Source organism: Mytilus californianus, unplaced genomic scaffold (genome assembly GCF_021869535.1).
Source record: "Mytilus californianus isolate M0D057914Y unplaced genomic scaffold, xbMytCali1.0.p SCAF_57, whole genome shotgun sequence".
NCBI classification, from domain to species: Eukaryota; Metazoa; Mollusca; class Bivalvia; order Mytilida; family Mytilidae; genus Mytilus; species Mytilus californianus.
Window position 1 is genome coordinate 281,577 of NW_026262709.1, and position 16,659 is coordinate 298,235.

At 34.0% G+C, this 16,659-nt stretch overlaps 2 protein-coding genes across 3 annotated transcripts; one reads left to right on the top strand and one right to left on the bottom strand.

The window, feature by feature from the left end:
• Positions 1 to 97: 97 nt before the first annotated feature.
• Positions 98 to 5,670, bottom strand: LOC127703953 (glutathione S-transferase kappa 1-like). Its single transcript, XM_052207990.1, has 2 exons — positions 5,548 to 5,670; positions 98 to 1,156 (listed from the first exon to the last, which is right to left on the bottom strand). Exon 2 carries the CDS (start codon positions 1,086 to 1,088, stop codon positions 381 to 383), a length of 708 nt encoding a protein of 235 aa, XP_052063950.1. The 5' UTR covers positions 1,089 to 1,156; positions 5,548 to 5,670; the 3' UTR covers positions 98 to 380.
• Positions 5,197 to 15,814, top strand: LOC127703954 (deoxycytidylate deaminase-like). 2 transcript variants are annotated; one of them, XM_052207992.1, is made up of 5 exons: positions 5,197 to 5,404; positions 8,869 to 8,966; positions 12,225 to 12,360; positions 13,016 to 13,229; positions 14,928 to 15,814. In XM_052207992.1, exons 1-5 carry the CDS (start codon positions 5,212 to 5,214, stop codon positions 14,983 to 14,985), a joined length of 699 nt encoding a protein of 232 aa, XP_052063952.1. In that variant the 5' UTR covers positions 5,197 to 5,211; the 3' UTR covers positions 14,986 to 15,814. The 2 variants fall into 2 exon arrangements, with proteins under 2 accessions (XP_052063952.1, XP_052063953.1); XM_052207993.1 differs by having other exon boundaries at positions 5,258 to 5,400.
• The last annotated feature ends 845 nt before the right edge of the window (positions 15,815 to 16,659 follow it).

Sequence of the window (16,659 nt, forward strand, 5' to 3'; positions counted from 1 at the left end):
TTTCCCTACGATACACACAATTACCCCGACAAAACCGAGAGCATGGGACCTTATAATATTGGCAAGACAGCGCATGACAACTAGAACCAACAAAACAAAAGAAAAAAGAATCTTTATATGCTACACAATATGCTACATAACCTAATACATTATATAGACAAGGTTAATAAAAGAAGATAGTGGTAAATGCCGTAATCATATTAATAACCAGTAATACCTTGTATGGCTTTTTAAATAATCTAGGATCCTTCCCAATATTTTTATTGTCCGTTGCGGCTTTTTTATTATTTCATTTCTTTAAATATAAAATATCTAACCAATCTGCCTGGTTATTGTATATATTAGTCTGCGGATACATCAACAATATTGTAAATTTAATGTTACACATTTATATTTTCATCTAGTGTAAAAATTGACGTGTGGTTCTGTGGTCCTTTCCATTCTTCTTCTATCAACGTTGCAAGTATTGGAAATCGGTCAGACCCGAATACCATTTCCGGTTTATTATTAATGTATATCACAATAGTAGGCACACCAAATGCACCATGATTCAAAGCTTCCGTTGTCACTGTTCTAAGTGTCTTTTTGATGGCGTCATCTGTAACTCTGGCAAAGGCGCTTTCTGATATCACATCATCAATGCCAGCCATTTTGGCGGCTGTCATAAGGTCATTTTTGTCAAATATGCCTTCATCACGACTCCACGCCCTCATCCACAATTCTCTAGACAGTTTTTCTGTGTATTCTGGATGTTCAGTGTTTATAGCGGTTAGAAACCTCATGGCTGACAAGGAGGTCTTCTCAAACATAACAACGGAGGGATTCTTTGGTATTTTTATAGGAATCTGGTAATACTTGGCTAATCGTGGAATATCTTTTTTAAAATTATATTTCCCCTTATTTGTAACATACACCGGTGATCTATTTCCAGATTCGTGAATTAGACCTCCGAGAAATACTGGTTTGAGTTTAAGATTCATGCTTGTCCAAATTGTTTTGTATCGAACTAGTACTTCAAAAGCTACCCAAGAATATGGTGACACGACGTCATAAAAAAGTTCTACACTCTTTTTGAGTGGTGACGACATTTTTATACCTATCTACACGTCGCACATTTGCTGTACGTTGAATGTTTAAATATCCATCTTCTCATCAACTGAAAAAAAGAAATAACATAAACAATTAACTTTTTCAGATTATGCACAAAATTTAAATTCGATGTGCTCGGCCTCGAGTGCGATAGGTCATAGGTTCGATCCATGCAATGGTGGTTCAAATGATTTGAAAATTGATATTAGCTGCTTCTGCGCTAACCATGCGACCTTCAGAAGAAATAGTAGTCGGCTGTTACCTTGTGAACTAGCACGTTAAAATCAAACTAAGCGTTTTGGTCTATAGAAAAGTGACGTCCATATCTATTTCATATTAACATGTTTTTGTCCTGATAAGCATGCATGTAATACTTGCCAGTGGACGTTATACTACAAATCAGCAGCATCATTTACAGTAAAATTTTACTTGTCAAAAGTACGGGATTAACTTTGGAATAATTGTAATGATTTGCATGCATGGACTTGATTATGATTTACTGTGGAAACATCTACAAATTTTCCCCTACTAATCAAGTATTTATCGACCAATGTAAAAAACATGGGGGAAGGAGTGGTCATTTAATTGTATCGGGGTGAAAATATACATTCTCGTTCAGTCAGCGGGAGGAAGTTTAATTTGACAGATGTTTATCTGATGCTTTGTGTTTGGGTAGTCAAGTTCTCTTACGCAAAATAATCCCTTGCAATAATTTAGTGTGGTATCTGTAAAATTCCTATTGCAAGTCAAAATGTTCTGCCCAGTGGAAGTCTAAATTTCCTTCATCCCAGCCGATCCGTTTCTAACCTATAATATGTTCTGCTTCGGAATATACATGGAATATTTTCAATTAATTGTTATTTCAGCAAATAGCTACTCTCAGTCATTTTGAAATATATTGAAGTTCCTAAAATTATACAATTGCAATGAAAGAGATGTGGTATGAACGTCAGTAAGACAACTTTCCAGAGGCGGATTTAGAGGGGCAGGGTGCCCAGCTCCCCTTATGGAGCTACATATAAATTATGATAAATACATAGACTTTTTACATGTCCCACTCCAAAAGTTGCTTACTTTTGGGGCCCTGTTCCCCCCTTTTTTCAAAACCTTTGATCCGCATCTGCTTTCTACCATAACCCAAATGACGTGCGTATAAGCAACTGTAGGTCAAAGTAAGGCTTCAGCGAGCGCAAAATCCATACCGTATATAGAAGGCCACATAAGACCACATTTTCATATTTTATATGTCATGTCTAGTCTATGTATCAATTTGAATTTTGGAAACCATCTTCTAATTGCCGAGAGGCTGAGGTAGTCGAGTGTTGAAGAAGTCGTTTAAGGTATACACGTCACTGTAAAATACCACAATTTCAATGTTAATTCGGACCCGTTTAGAACACCAAACCGATGAGTTCGATTTCAAACAATAGATGATAAGGTTTGCCAGCTGTTACATGTACTACATGTAGCCAATGTCGGCAGTTCCCGCATGCACGAAGGGAAAGCCGTGATATATATTGACTGAAAAATCCAGATTTGAATAGCATGTCAAACGAGAGATAAGACAACAATAATTATAGTATACAATAAAATAAGGTAAATACCAATTTAAGGGTTACTAGGGTATAGACATAAGTTCATCCCTCGAACTTCTTCGGGATGAATTAATATGCGACCACGTCCGGACGGAATGGGGACGTTAAATACGATGCCTCGGCGTAAAGGGAGTGCCAAGCTCTCTTTATGTTACAAAATCATAGCAATAAACTTTGAAAAGCTAGCCTATCGAACATACTCCAATTTTTGGGTGGCAGTAGAAATTCTAGCTCTTATTCTACGTCGATCCATTTTGCATACCATACCTATTGGATAAACTGTTAAATGATTGTTAATTTGTTCTCGTATTGAATAAGCATGAACTATTTACCACTGGATTGCAAATAACAACAATTAATTAAAGGTTGTCAATCGTTTCGGAAGATGAGTTGTAGCGTGTTTGCCTTAAGTGTAGGTGGTCGTCAGTACGTAGATGCGGATTTAGGATTTGGAAAAAGGGGAGCACGGCCCCCAAACTAGGCAAAGTGATAAGTGGAACAGGTAAAAAGTCTTAACCATAAAAGTAGCTCCATAAGGGAGGGGCGATCACCCTGCCTCCCCTTAAATCTGCCTCTGGTACGTATCTCCACATATACAATGTTGGACTTTCAAATTGCTATTTACCGTTTCTTGGCTAAGAATGGAGGATGCAAAAGTAAGAGCAATGATCTGGTTGGCTCGGGAGTCAGAATGACGCATTTATGTATGATGGGTGACAAAGTACATGGGTATGACAAAGTACATGTTGTGCATGAAATATTCAATACTGGTCTTTAATCATTCAACTATCAATCATATCATTTTTGTTAAATTGATAGTATTGTATCAAATAGCTTTGTACAGTGAAAATTTTTTAAAGACTTACAAATGCTTTGCAGTATGCGAAGAATTGTCAGAATACGTGTAATGCTGCGAAAATTCGAAAATATACATGTTATGTTCGGTATTGACCGTCCGAAGGATTTAAAAAAAAAAAAAAAAAATAGAACCTAAAAAATCAGACAACAGTTACGTTAAATTATGCTATTATATCAAAACAAAATGCTTTGCCGAGCGCAACTGGATACGACCGCAGAGGTCCAACCCTGAACAGTTGGGGCAAAAATGGACACAATATTCGCGCTTGATACAGGTCTGAAATTGGATTGTAATTAAATATTTGACACATAATAGGTCTCTGACACAGAATAACTGTAGTCAAAGAACTTAGATTTGGTTATATGATTTGAATTTATATTCATTTTTTTGCTTTAGTGCAATACACTATGTTGTTGCAATTGGACCCCCCCCCCCCCCCCCCCCCCAAAAAAAAAAAAAAAAAAAATCAACCCCCCTTTTTTTGCAAAAAAAAAAAAATATTTGAAGAAATTTTCTTTTAATTTCTGAAATCTGAAATGAGAAAAAATTGTCCCCCCCAATTTCTTTTTACCCCCCCCCCCCCCCCTCCCCTTTAAAAAAAATCTTTCCCTCAAGATATGGTCATTATCTCAATTCATATTTCCAATGGAGTTTGCAACCATAATTACCCATTGAAATACATCATAAAAGTCTTAAAATAGAAAATGACATACATAATCATGGCTAAAATTAATATTCATTAAACGGCATTTTTAATAGTAACTTCTAAAAATAAATTGAAAGCTAATCAATTCAAGACAATACAATATTTCTTTATACATAATTTAAAAGCAGTGTAAGGGAGGTAATCCAAACATAACATTGTACTTTGAAGTAATTGTCCATTTACCCGGAAACCCTTGTTTTCCACCTTTTTTGCCCCTTATTCCTAAACGGTTTGAGCCATAACCCCCCAAAGCCAATCTAACCATCCCTTTGTGGTATGGAAACTTGTGGTCTAATTTCAGAGAGATCCATACACCTTTCCACAAGTTATTGTCTGGAAACTAGAAAAATGTTTATTTAGACCCCTTTCTGGCCTTATAATCCCTAAACTGTTAGGACCATAACCCCCAAAATCAATCCCAACCTTCCTTTTGTGGTTAAAAACCTTGTGTTTAAATTTCATAGATTTCTATTTACATATACTAAAGTTATTGTCCGGAAACCAAATGTCTTCGGACGACGCAGACGACGACGACGACACGACGTGATACCAATATACGACCGCAAAACTTTTTGCGGTCGTATAATAATTTGCGTGTTTTACATACCTTAGAAATTAGCTCCCAATAGCACTTTAATATTTACTTCAACATTTTTACATTCAACATGTTTAAATTATTAAACACAATTATTAAGAAAAACATTTATAGATTATATATATTGTTTAGAGTCCAATAAAAAGAGGTTAATTTGGAACAATTTTTTTAACGTCATAATTTGAGTTAAATATTATCATGATTACTGAAATTATCTATGTATACGTAAACAAATTAAATTCATTTTTTCCAACACGCAAATTTCATGTTACCACGAAAACTTTGTTATTCCAAGATCATAATAATATATTGCCTTACGGATGTTTTATATGAATGAGTTTAAATGTTTTAGTTGAATACATTAACCATGTTAACAAAAATATTCTTTTCAGATCCTGTTGAGCATGTCATTCGTGCATTTTGTGTATTTATCGTATTTACCGTTTACAACAATTCTTGTTTACACACGTTTATTTCATTGCGGTTGTGTATACAATTTTTGATCAATAAATGTAAGAAACAAATTGATCTTGCGATCAGCAGGCAATGGATACAGGTATGTGCGTATTTATTTCTATTTTTACAACATTGTTTACAAAAACGAAAGTGACATCAATATTGTTCCGATTTATCATTAAATTATAATTAAAGTTTATGAGGTAATTAAGCGAAAAAAGTATAAACAAAATGTATATTTACTTACTGTCGTCTAAAAATAATGTGGAATCAATAATCTACATTACACTGACAAAACAGGGACTCTATATTATAATTTTGAAGTAACGGTTCACATGAGGTCATCACGTCACATGGTATATATTTGATAATAGTATCTGATAAGTACCAATTACTCAATTGTATAATTTATTGGCTGTATACATCGTACAATACGTGTAGTTCTGTATATAAATTGATAAGGAAAAAAAACGCGATTTGATTAACATGATTAATCATCTCAAATATTTAATAATAAAAGGGGGATGGGTAAGATCTTTTCTGTTAAGGTGTTTTATGCTTTTTTGAACATTTGTTAACTGAAAATATATGTGCTGTTAACTGTATATGTTATTGACTGTTTTTATACGACCGCAAAAAAATTGTGTTCGTATATTGCCATCACGTCGTCGTCGTCCGAAGACATTTGGTTTCCGGACAATAACTTTAGTTTAAGTGTATGGATCTCTATGAAATTTAAGCAAAAGATTCAATAACACAAATGGAATTTTTTTTTCCTTAAGGTTTAACAAAATTATCAATTTTCCGTTATTTCTTTTAGGGGTGTAAATTTTTTTTCTCCAAGATTTAACAAATTATCAATTTTCAAAAATAAAAATAGGGGGTCACAATTTATTTTGCTAGTTCTTTCTATATAGTCTGAAAACAGATTTACTAAGTACTGCGCAACAGCACAGTGTATTGCACAACAGCAAGAAATCTTCAATTGAATATAAATTCAAATCATATAACCAATTGCAAGTTCTTTGACTACATTTATTCTGTGTCAGAATACCTATAATGTGTCAAATATTTAATTACATATATCATTTGCACATTTGGACCATTTCATTTCACGTATGCTCAATATTTAAAACAGAGCCCACACTATAATATTTACCGGGTTAACTTTGTTCACAAAGCCATTATCATTTCTCACCGTCAGGAACCGAAACTCCAGGGGTTGACGGGGTATAAAAATATAGTCATCCGTTGGACTTCTTCCGTGTGACAGTTAAAGTCTTGCTAAAACAGGACGTTCATATGGCTTTGGGGATCTATAAATACGCAGTAACGTCCTCGTGTGGAATGAGTGCCACACTCTCTGCAGTTAAAAAACCAACGCTTACAACAATCTTTGAGGAGTTCGTTGTTGGCCTGTTGAAAGGCATAATTTCTGTCTCTATCGAAGTTTACCTCATTTTCCAGTCTTGCCAGTGGTAGACGACATTTTACCCACCCACGTTAATCCTGGTCGACCCATTTTTCAAAACAGACCTTTTGTATTAACAGTTAATTGGTTTATCGTCCTGAATATGCATGAAATATTTGCCATTTGACGTTAAGAAAACAACAATCAATCAATCATCAGTAGGATGATAAGATAAATACATATTGTTAACAGAATATTGATATCTCTTTATATTCAAAGTTCAATATATACATTTCATCAATTTTCCACCCCAAGGGCGACTGGGGAAAAGAAATATGGCCACTCTAGGTCTTCTTCCGACCTGCAAATAAACTCTTGCAAAACTAGGGGTGTTCGTTTGGTTGTGCGGAATTTACAAGTACGCAGCCACGTCCGGTCAGAATGGGGACGTAAAATCCGATGCCTCGTGTAGAGAGAGTGTCACGCTCTCTGCACGTAAAGAACCATTGCAACAACTCTTTTTGAAGGGTCCATAGATGTCCTTGTTGCAAGGCAAAATTTCTGTCCCTATTCAATATTCCCTCATTTTACAGTGGCAGTCAAAATTTCCCCGACCTTTATCCTGTACGACCTCTATACAGAACCTACCTATTGTATGTATTATTAATGTGTTCTCGTCCTAAACATGCATGCATTATTTGCCGCTGGACGTTAAGCAACTAATATTCAATCAATGAAATCATTTTTTCTATCATTGAACGACATTGTAAACTCTAGAAGTAGGGCCTGTATATTACAATCACCCTGTCCGTCCGTTTATCAAACAAATATGTTTGTCGCACTTTTCTTAAACTGCTTTACCGAATGATTTCGTATTTAGTCAGCAGCCTGACAGTCATGAGTTGGAACGTGTGAGAAATTTTTGGATATGTCAGCCATCTACTTCCTGTTTGCGCGCCGATACCGTGATTTTTTTAATATACGGAATGAACTTAAAATTTTCGTCACACATGTTCTTTTATACTACTGAACGGAAGGACTTTATATATATTGTCAGCAATTCAACAGCGATGAGGTGTGAGTGTGTGCACATGTCGAACGAGTGGGGATATGCTTAGCTCGGTAACGCGTACATGCTTGTTTTATCGCATTATAGTTCAACGAGTCAGAACCGATACCAAAAGATATTTGCATTGTGACTATACGGCGATACGAGACGTATCACATTTTTGTCCTCTAATTTTATTGTAAAGAAGACCGAAAAAATAAATATAAAACAATTCGATCATCTTACCTAAGAAAGGTTCTACTGTACTTTTTCGTTAGAATTATTTATATTTGAAGATAAAGGCAATAATGTCAAAACAATGGATTGTTGAGGTAATGTTAAGCAGAAAACAATAATAGATGATAAAATTCTAAATTGAATAAAATAGTTATAGTTAATTAAATAGGGAGTGATAGGAATTGAAAATAACAAATATGAAAATCTCAGAGGAAGTATGTGTTAGCAAAATATCAGAAAGTTATTCGCTCGATTGAAAATATAATTTATTGCATCTCCTCATAAAGTTCATAAATACCTTAAATACACTCAATGCTTCACTTACTTCGACTGGAGATCAAATTAAAAAGTAACTTTATGTTAAGCACAAGTTATATGTTCATGTATCTGTTCCCAATCGGGAACCTCGTCAGTGGTTGTATTTGCAATAACTTACTATTTTTGGTTGCTCTTCAGTGAATAACGATGGATTTCAGATTCTTAATAGTCTCTTTACAAATACATTTTCAATTTTTTAAAGTTTACTAAATGGTATGGGCTATGTTCATTGTTGAAGGTCGTCCAGTGCCCTTCATAGTTGTTTACATTCTCGCTCTTTCGTCTCTGGTGGATAGTTGCCTCAATGGCAATCATACCACATCTCCTAATCATGCATGCTTATGTTTACTTTCAGATTTAGAGTGTACAATATTGAATAAACCACTTCATTATAATGGTCAAAACCTTTGTGTGGACCTCTAGATGCTTTGGTTTATGTTTTGTTGGGTTGCTTTCTGATTGATGAATACCCCTCATCTATTTTATATTTATGTTATTTATCAACACGAAGTAGGCATATTGTAGAATATATTAGCACCCACACTTTATTTTAGATAGCAATAGAAAAAGACAGCGATATCTAACATGGGACCAGTATTTTATGGCAGTTGCCTTGGTTTCAGCAGAAAGAAGCAAAGATCCTGTAACGCAGGTTGGTATCTGAAATTTATCCAGCATCATATTACCCTTAAGTGGGTACCCAACACTTTGACTAAAATAGATTTGGCTTGTTTAATTTTCATAAAATTTTGACAAACTATTTACTCTGACATGTTGACAAAAATATAAAAATTTCATGAAATTTGAACCACACAATTTATAGGAATAATTTCATTAGATATGTAGCAGTTTGACAAACACTAGTTTTGATCATTGAGAAGCTTGATCTCTCTTTACTAATAGCATGTGATTAAAACGTTTAGCTGATTTTTAAAGAGTTAACTCCCTGAGGTGTTCTGTACCCCCGTAAAACCAATGCAAAAAAAAAGAAGATGACGTATTATTGCCTATGAGATAACTATCCACATGAGACCAAATGACGTAGATCTTAAGCAACTATATGTTGCCGTATGGCCTTCAACAACGAACAAATCCCATACCGTAAAGAACGCTATAAAAGGCCCCGACATGACAAAAAGGAAAAACGTACAAACGAGAACTCCAACGGTCTGTTTTTTTTTGTACATAACACTATAAAAAGCCACAAAAACAAATCAAAGTACTGAAGTACTGAACATCGGATGACCACAAGTTCTTGAGGATGGTCAAAAGCACTTGTCTCAGAAAAAAAAACAACATATCTCTTTACCTGAAACTGAGGTTAATGTACAGAGATATATTTTTTTCTGAGACAAGTTCGTGCGTGGATGATGAATAAATGACAGGAAATTCATCTTCACCGTAATAACTACATGTATTATATTGTAGTGATACAAATCAGTATACACTGATTTGTTGTTATATATTATATTAAAATAACAGTTACATACATATATGATTTGCATCCATTTGTATATCATTCTATTCTACTATTCTAATAATAGTGCAATGCAAGTGCATGGTGGACACTTTTCTGTAAAAATTCGATTTTTCTAAGATTGGATACGAGTAGGCATTCATATTTTCCCGCAAAAACAATTACAGAGTTACCGGTCCTTCAAAACGTTCTTTGAGATATTCTTCCGCATGCTTTAACACAATTTTTCGGTACGGGTGCATTGATATTATCAATGATTTTTTACTTATATATATATATATCTAACTACAAAACATTTTCATATTATTAATTTATGTTGTAAACAAAAATATTTTTATCAGTATTCATTGAAGAGATGTATTTATATCAAACGATAAGGAATGTTATTTTGCATTCGTTTATGTGCGCATATTTATCATGTTTATAGATCGGTTACAAACCCAAAACTAATTTACATAATGGAAATCTAGGCGATAGCAATACATCGGGATGACCTCAAGGTCATCGCGATGTAATAAAAATGATGGACAGCCAACAACGACAACCACTGAATTACATTATGATTAAGTTCTGTTAAGGTTAAGAGGAACAGGTTGAGATTTAGCAAAAGGGACATGCAAAAGACTTCTGACTGCGATTAGATAATCATGGACCTGATTCAAACTAGATAAGCTCACATGCCCAGGTTTCGCTAAAAAGAAATAGTCGTACTATCTTGATATTTTTTGTTTTTAGAATGAGGGATTTGTATCTTACAAAAACTATTGATATGAACTATATGTGATCCTTTTGAATTTTGAATGGTTTGTGGGATTTAATTTAATCAGATATCAAGTGTTGACTATGTGTAATATAGAAATTATGTCATCCCTTGGTGTTCTCCTGATCGGCAATGAAATACTTACCAAAATGGGTCGTCCATTTGCCTGTGTCGGATGTATAAATTCGCAGCCACGTTCGATCAGAATGAGGACGTTAAATCCGATGCTTTGTGTAGAGAGAGAATGAATAAGGGCAACAGTAGTATACCGCTGTTCAAAAGTCATAAATCGATTGAGAGAAAACATATCCGCGTTACAAACTAAAACCGAGGGAAACACATCGACTATTAGAGGAAAACAAAGGAACAACAGAAACACTGAAGTGTAACAAAAACAAACGCCAACATACATAGAAACGAACTATTTGATAACAACTGCCATATTCCTGACTTGGTACAGGACATTTTAAGAAAAAAATGGTGGGTTGAACCTGGTTTTATGGCTAGCCAAACCTCCCGCTTATATGGTAATGTTAAAAAACTATTGCTAAAATGACAACACTACGTGACAGAAATACAGCACAACACACACAAGAACACTCATCACAGAGAAATGCACAAATAAATAATATAATACTCGATACAACAAACATCTTCCATTAACGACAGACAGCACAGGACATCACAAACAGTGACGTATTTTTGTAACGGATATATAATCTTGAAATTCATACAATTATTTTCACAATACTAGTCCAAACAATTATCATGATAAAGACGGTATTGAAAGGCTATTTTATAATTATTTGGAATACAAACGATAAGACATAACACATTATCTAACCGAAACCACAACAGAAACATCATAAATTCATGAATGTTGGATGTATAAAATACCGAGAGACGTCGTATAGCAATGCAAATTCACACTCGGCAAAACAGTCATATTCGGGAATAGGTCACGTTCGGTACTTAGCAGACGGACGACATAGATGTTAAACCACAATTTAAATTTAATTTGTTCTCGTCCTCAATATGCATGAAATGTTTGCCACTGGACGTTAGGCAAACGACATATCAATCAACAAATTTAATCAACTGTATATTTCTGCATGATTAACAGTAAAGAAGACATAAATTACTTAATTAGTCCTATTTGCACAATTTTCCACAGTTATAAAGACTAAGACCAAAATCCAGATATTGAAAACAAACCAATTGTAGAAATACAAATTTACCACTATTCAAGTATTTATAGTCGTTCTGAAAATATTTCAAAATACATTTATTATAGATTTAATAGAAAAAAAATGTTTATATTTTATTATATTCTGAGTATTTTGCTGGATACTCAGAAAGCATTTCACAGGAATACGTCATTGGAGCTTGTACAGTGAAGTAGTAACAGGCAATCAGAAGTATAAAGAAGAGTTTTTGTTGTTAAAAAAAAAGAAAATATTTCAAAATAAATGGTATGGCATTGTTAGATCATTTGAAATTAGGTGCATTCCAGTCTTTCTTTTCTTCGACTATATCTTACACACGACATACCAGAGCATGGTGTTTTATACTTGTAGTTTATTTCAGGTTGGTGCTTGTATTGTTAATACACACAATATAATTGATGGTATAGGCTATAATGGCATGGTGTTTTATACTTGTATTTATTTCAGGTTGGTGCTTGTATTGTTAATACAGACAATAGAATTGTTGGTATAGGCTATAATGGTATGCCTAATGGATGCAGTGATGACGATATGCCATGGGGAAAAAATTCAAAAGACATTCTTAAAACTAAAAAATTATATGGTGAGGAAAAATCCTAGAAGTAAAAATATAAAGCTTTCTGTACACTACAAATACATTAGATATCTGGTTAACGAAAGTATTGTGATGAGATTAACTATTTATATGTACATGTACAGTGAGGGAAAAGTAAAACATAATTTTAATGTTAATGTAGGTTTATTCATGTGACTATATTGGTGGTAAATTGAGGTAAAATATTTAAAGAAATAAATTTTGATATTTCACATAAAACTAAGTGAATCTTCCATGTAATTGTAGAAAATAACTAATTCTTCTATAAAAGTTTTTGTATAAAAAGATATAATTAGAGTGTCTATAATGTTATGTAGCTTTTAATATATAAGTATTTGATGTGAAATTCTTCATATTTGATTAAACTTCACATTTAGAATATATATAAGATTTGACAGCTAAAACTCTTAGAGCCCTTTCCCTCTTTCCCGCATAACATGACCATGGAATTGAAATGCGAAACATCAATACATTTTTAGAGATTTATTTAAGAAAGCAAATGATTTGCCAAAGAATAAAAAAAAATTATTAAATCAGCAATTTGCCTGCATGTTGGGCCGATTTTTGTGTCCTGTACGTCATTGGTCAAATTTTATTATTATGGTATAACCAACATAATCAAGAATTTTTTTTCTGCATACAGTGTGTCATGCGGAGATGAACGCCATTGTAAACAAGATATCTGCAGACATCCGGGGATGTAAGATGTACGTAACACTGTATCCCTGTAATAACTGTGCAAAAATCATCATACAGTCTGGGATTAAGCACGTGATTTACTATGATGATAAAAACAGACATAAAGACGAGGCTAAGGCGTCACAATATATGCTTGGTAAAGCAGGAATAACGATCAGGTATAAAAGAAAGAAAAGAAAAAAAAAAACACCACACATTCACATATTCTTGCATTAACTATTACATAAGCATGTACGTTGAATAAAAATGAAAATTATTCTGAATGCGAGCAACAAAATAAAACCTCAGGTTTATTAAAACGTTCGATACGATTTTGATCGAACGGCATTTGTCTTTACACTGTTTAGGGTCACGTGTTACGTTTTAAAGTGAAGTTCAACAAATAAGTTATTTGACAAGGCTGAAATATACACAAGGACACATCTACTCACAAAAACCTACATAACTGTCGAGAAGCTAGGCCTTTAAAACTCGGGTGTGTTTTCATTTAATGGTATAGCTAACCAAGGATTAAGAGATTAAACGAAGTGTTTTTATTTGATTTTTACATGCAGATATTCACGACCAAATCTTCGATACGCAAAAATTTACGTAAACAAATAGATATAGGAAGATGTGGTATGAGTGCCAATGAGACAACTCTCCATCCAAGTCAAAATTTATAAAAATAAACCATTATAGGTCAAAGTGCGGTGTTCAACACGGAGTCTTGGCTCACACCGAACAGCAAGCTATAACGGGCTCCAAAAATTACTAGTGTAAAACCATTCAAACGGGGAAACCAACGGTCTAATCTATATATAAAACGAGAAACGATAATCACTTATGAACAATATCAACAAACGACAATTACTGAACATCAGATTCCTGACTTAGGACAGGTGCAAACAATTGCAGCGGGTTTAAACGTTTTAATGGTACCAAACCTTCACCCTTATCTGAAACAATAGTGTAACATCACAACATAGATTTGATTTTTGATTTTTGGTGTTTTAACGCCACTTTTAAGCACCGCTTTTGGGCTATTTCGTGGCGGCCAGTTTTTATTGGTGGAGGAAGCCGGAGCGCCCGGAGAAAACCACCGACCTTCGATAGGAAAACTGACAATCCTAGTCAATTAAGATTGGAGTCGAGTGCACCCGCACGAGCGGGGTTCGAACTCACAACCTCAGTGTTGACTGGCTAGTGATTACAGTAGTAACTACTTAGACCACTCGGCCACCGAGGCCCCTTCACAACATAGAAAGACACACTATAAAATATCAATTGAAATGGCTTAACTCAATCAAAAGACATATCAACACCAGTGATCTATGATACAATGTAAATACAAAATTAATAAACTAAGGGAAGAATAATTAAAGTAACATGTTATACCGCTGTGAAATGTTATACAATTTAAGAAAAACAATATGCAGCATTAATTAAGCAACACTATATGAAGTTTGTCAGTTTTTAAAATACGTCTTTCTATTCCAACTACTAGTTTTGAATTTTACATCAATTAAGGAATGACTGTAATTATTTTTTTGTCTATGAAGTAATAGCATAATAAATGTGGTGCACGCTGAATAACCCGCGTAGCGATTTATTTAAAAGTGTGCACCACATTTTTTAGGTTATTTGGAATAGACAGAAAAAATATTACAATCATTCCTTATAATTTAATGCTAAATTCCATTTTAAGGAGGAAATCATGAAAAAAAAAACGTTGTTGACGTCACGGTCACATGACAAAACTATGTTTATGAGCTGATAGACAAAAAACTTTCAGCCGATCAGAAGACTTGTTACATACAAAATTAAATTATTGATTAATAGATCTTAATATAATGAGGACATGTTTTCATTTTCAGGAAGTATAATTCGACTTCTACACAACTAAACATTGGAACTTTGAAGAGTCAATTATGACCATATATATATGACTGTATACAAAATCCGTACAGTGTAGGAAAATATCAAATTTATTTCACGAGCTTTAAAAAAATTAAAAGAGCGAAGCTGGCCGAGCTATTCTCCTGTTTCGTAACGAGTACAAATAAAATTTATATTTTCCTACACTACGAATATTGTTTTTATCCTGCAATTTAACATTGAGAGTTTTTTTTCCGCATCTCATTCCTCACATTAGTTTTTGAATGAACTCGACATGACTTAAAAGCGGACCGCAATGCGGACCCCGAATTGAACTGTCATGTAAACAGTAATTTGAACATAGCCGTTCGCTCGCAACAGAAGCAGGATACCAGACTGTAATCGTACAGTACACATTTATCGCTTCGTGATATCAGTACACCTGTTATTGTATAGTAGTAAGGTCGATTGCAGGATATAACAAGTTATATACGTATTACGAGTATCATATATGGATCGACAGCATATTCGATCGGACTTGTAAAGGATTCTGATAGAGTTGCATATACTTGGAGAAATATAGGCTAAAGATGCAACTTAATACCACTTATTGATATCTTACATGTTTTATGCATGGAAAATATGAGAAAAAAATACTAATATTCATTTGTATAAGTAAGAGATGAAATAAATAAAATCTGTATTGGTAACAGCAGACAAGGACACTTCTGATAGATTAATGGTTTTAATTTAATTTATAGTTTTACCATAATTTTTTATCAAAATAATAAATTGCAAATGGATCGAACGTAAGTTAGAAAAGTTAGAATTGCCGTTTTCGATTTCAATATCATTTCTTTTTCATACAATATACAATTGAAAACAAGGTCATGCATTTCTCACACTGTTTATGACCTCTTTACACTAAGTTCATTGGCTGTGTACTGATTGATAATTTTGTCTAGGAGAACATCATTTATTTCGAAGTTGTAATTGGCTTTGAACATGTTGAACATGTTTCCAGTAACTTCGAGTACTCTGATTTCTGTGCTTTGTGTCAATTGTTTTTCTTAGTTGTTTTTGTGCGTCGTACTGAGCCTTTGAGTTAAGCCAATTGCAACTGGTTTTTACAGTTAGTTCTTATGTTGTGCTGTTACACCACTGTCCCAGGTTAGGGGAGGGTTCACCGCTCACTAACATGTTTGACCCCGGCAACATTCTTTATGTGCCTGTCCTATGTAAGGAGCTTGTAGTGGTTGTCGTTAGTGCATGTCTGTTATATTTGTTTTTCGTATATTGTTTTGTTATAAATTAGGCAGCTAGTTTTCTCATTTTAATTATTTCATATTTTTATGTCGGGTTCTTTGATAGCCGACGATACTGTATGAGTTTTACTCATTGTTGAAGGCCTTACGGTTGCCTAAAGTTGTTACACTCACTTCATTTGAACTCTGGTGGATAGATGTCTCATTGGCAATAATACCACATATCTTTATGTTTATATTTACTCGGCCACAGTATGTATGTGTAGTCCCAAGTGAGGAGCCTGTTATGAAGTTGTTGTTGTTGGTTAATGTCTGTCATACTAGTTGATTTCGTTGAATGTTATAAATTATGCCGTTAATAGCTTCCTTCGTTTGAATTGTAACACATTTTTTATGTCGGGCCTTTTATTGCGGACTACAAGGTATGGGGTTTTCTAATCGTTAAAGGTGACTTAAAATTTTTATC

Bases quoted from the DNA above. Each gene is read 5' to 3' on its own strand.
- LOC127703953 (XM_052207990.1), bottom strand. From the start codon at position 1,088: ATGTCGTCACCACTCAAAAAGAGTGTAGAACTTTTTTATGACGTCGTG.
- LOC127703954 (XM_052207992.1), top strand. From the start codon at position 5,212: ATGTTAACAAAAATATTCTTTTCAGATCCTGTTGAGCATGTCATTCGT. The intron at 12,361-13,015 runs GTGAGGAAAAAT...TTCTGCATACAG, and splicing joins TAAAACTAAAAAATTATATG to TGTGTCATGCGGAGATGAAC. The intron at 13,230-14,927 runs GTATAAAAGAAA...TTTCATTTTCAG, and splicing joins AAAGCAGGAATAACGATCAG to GAAGTATAATTCGACTTCTA.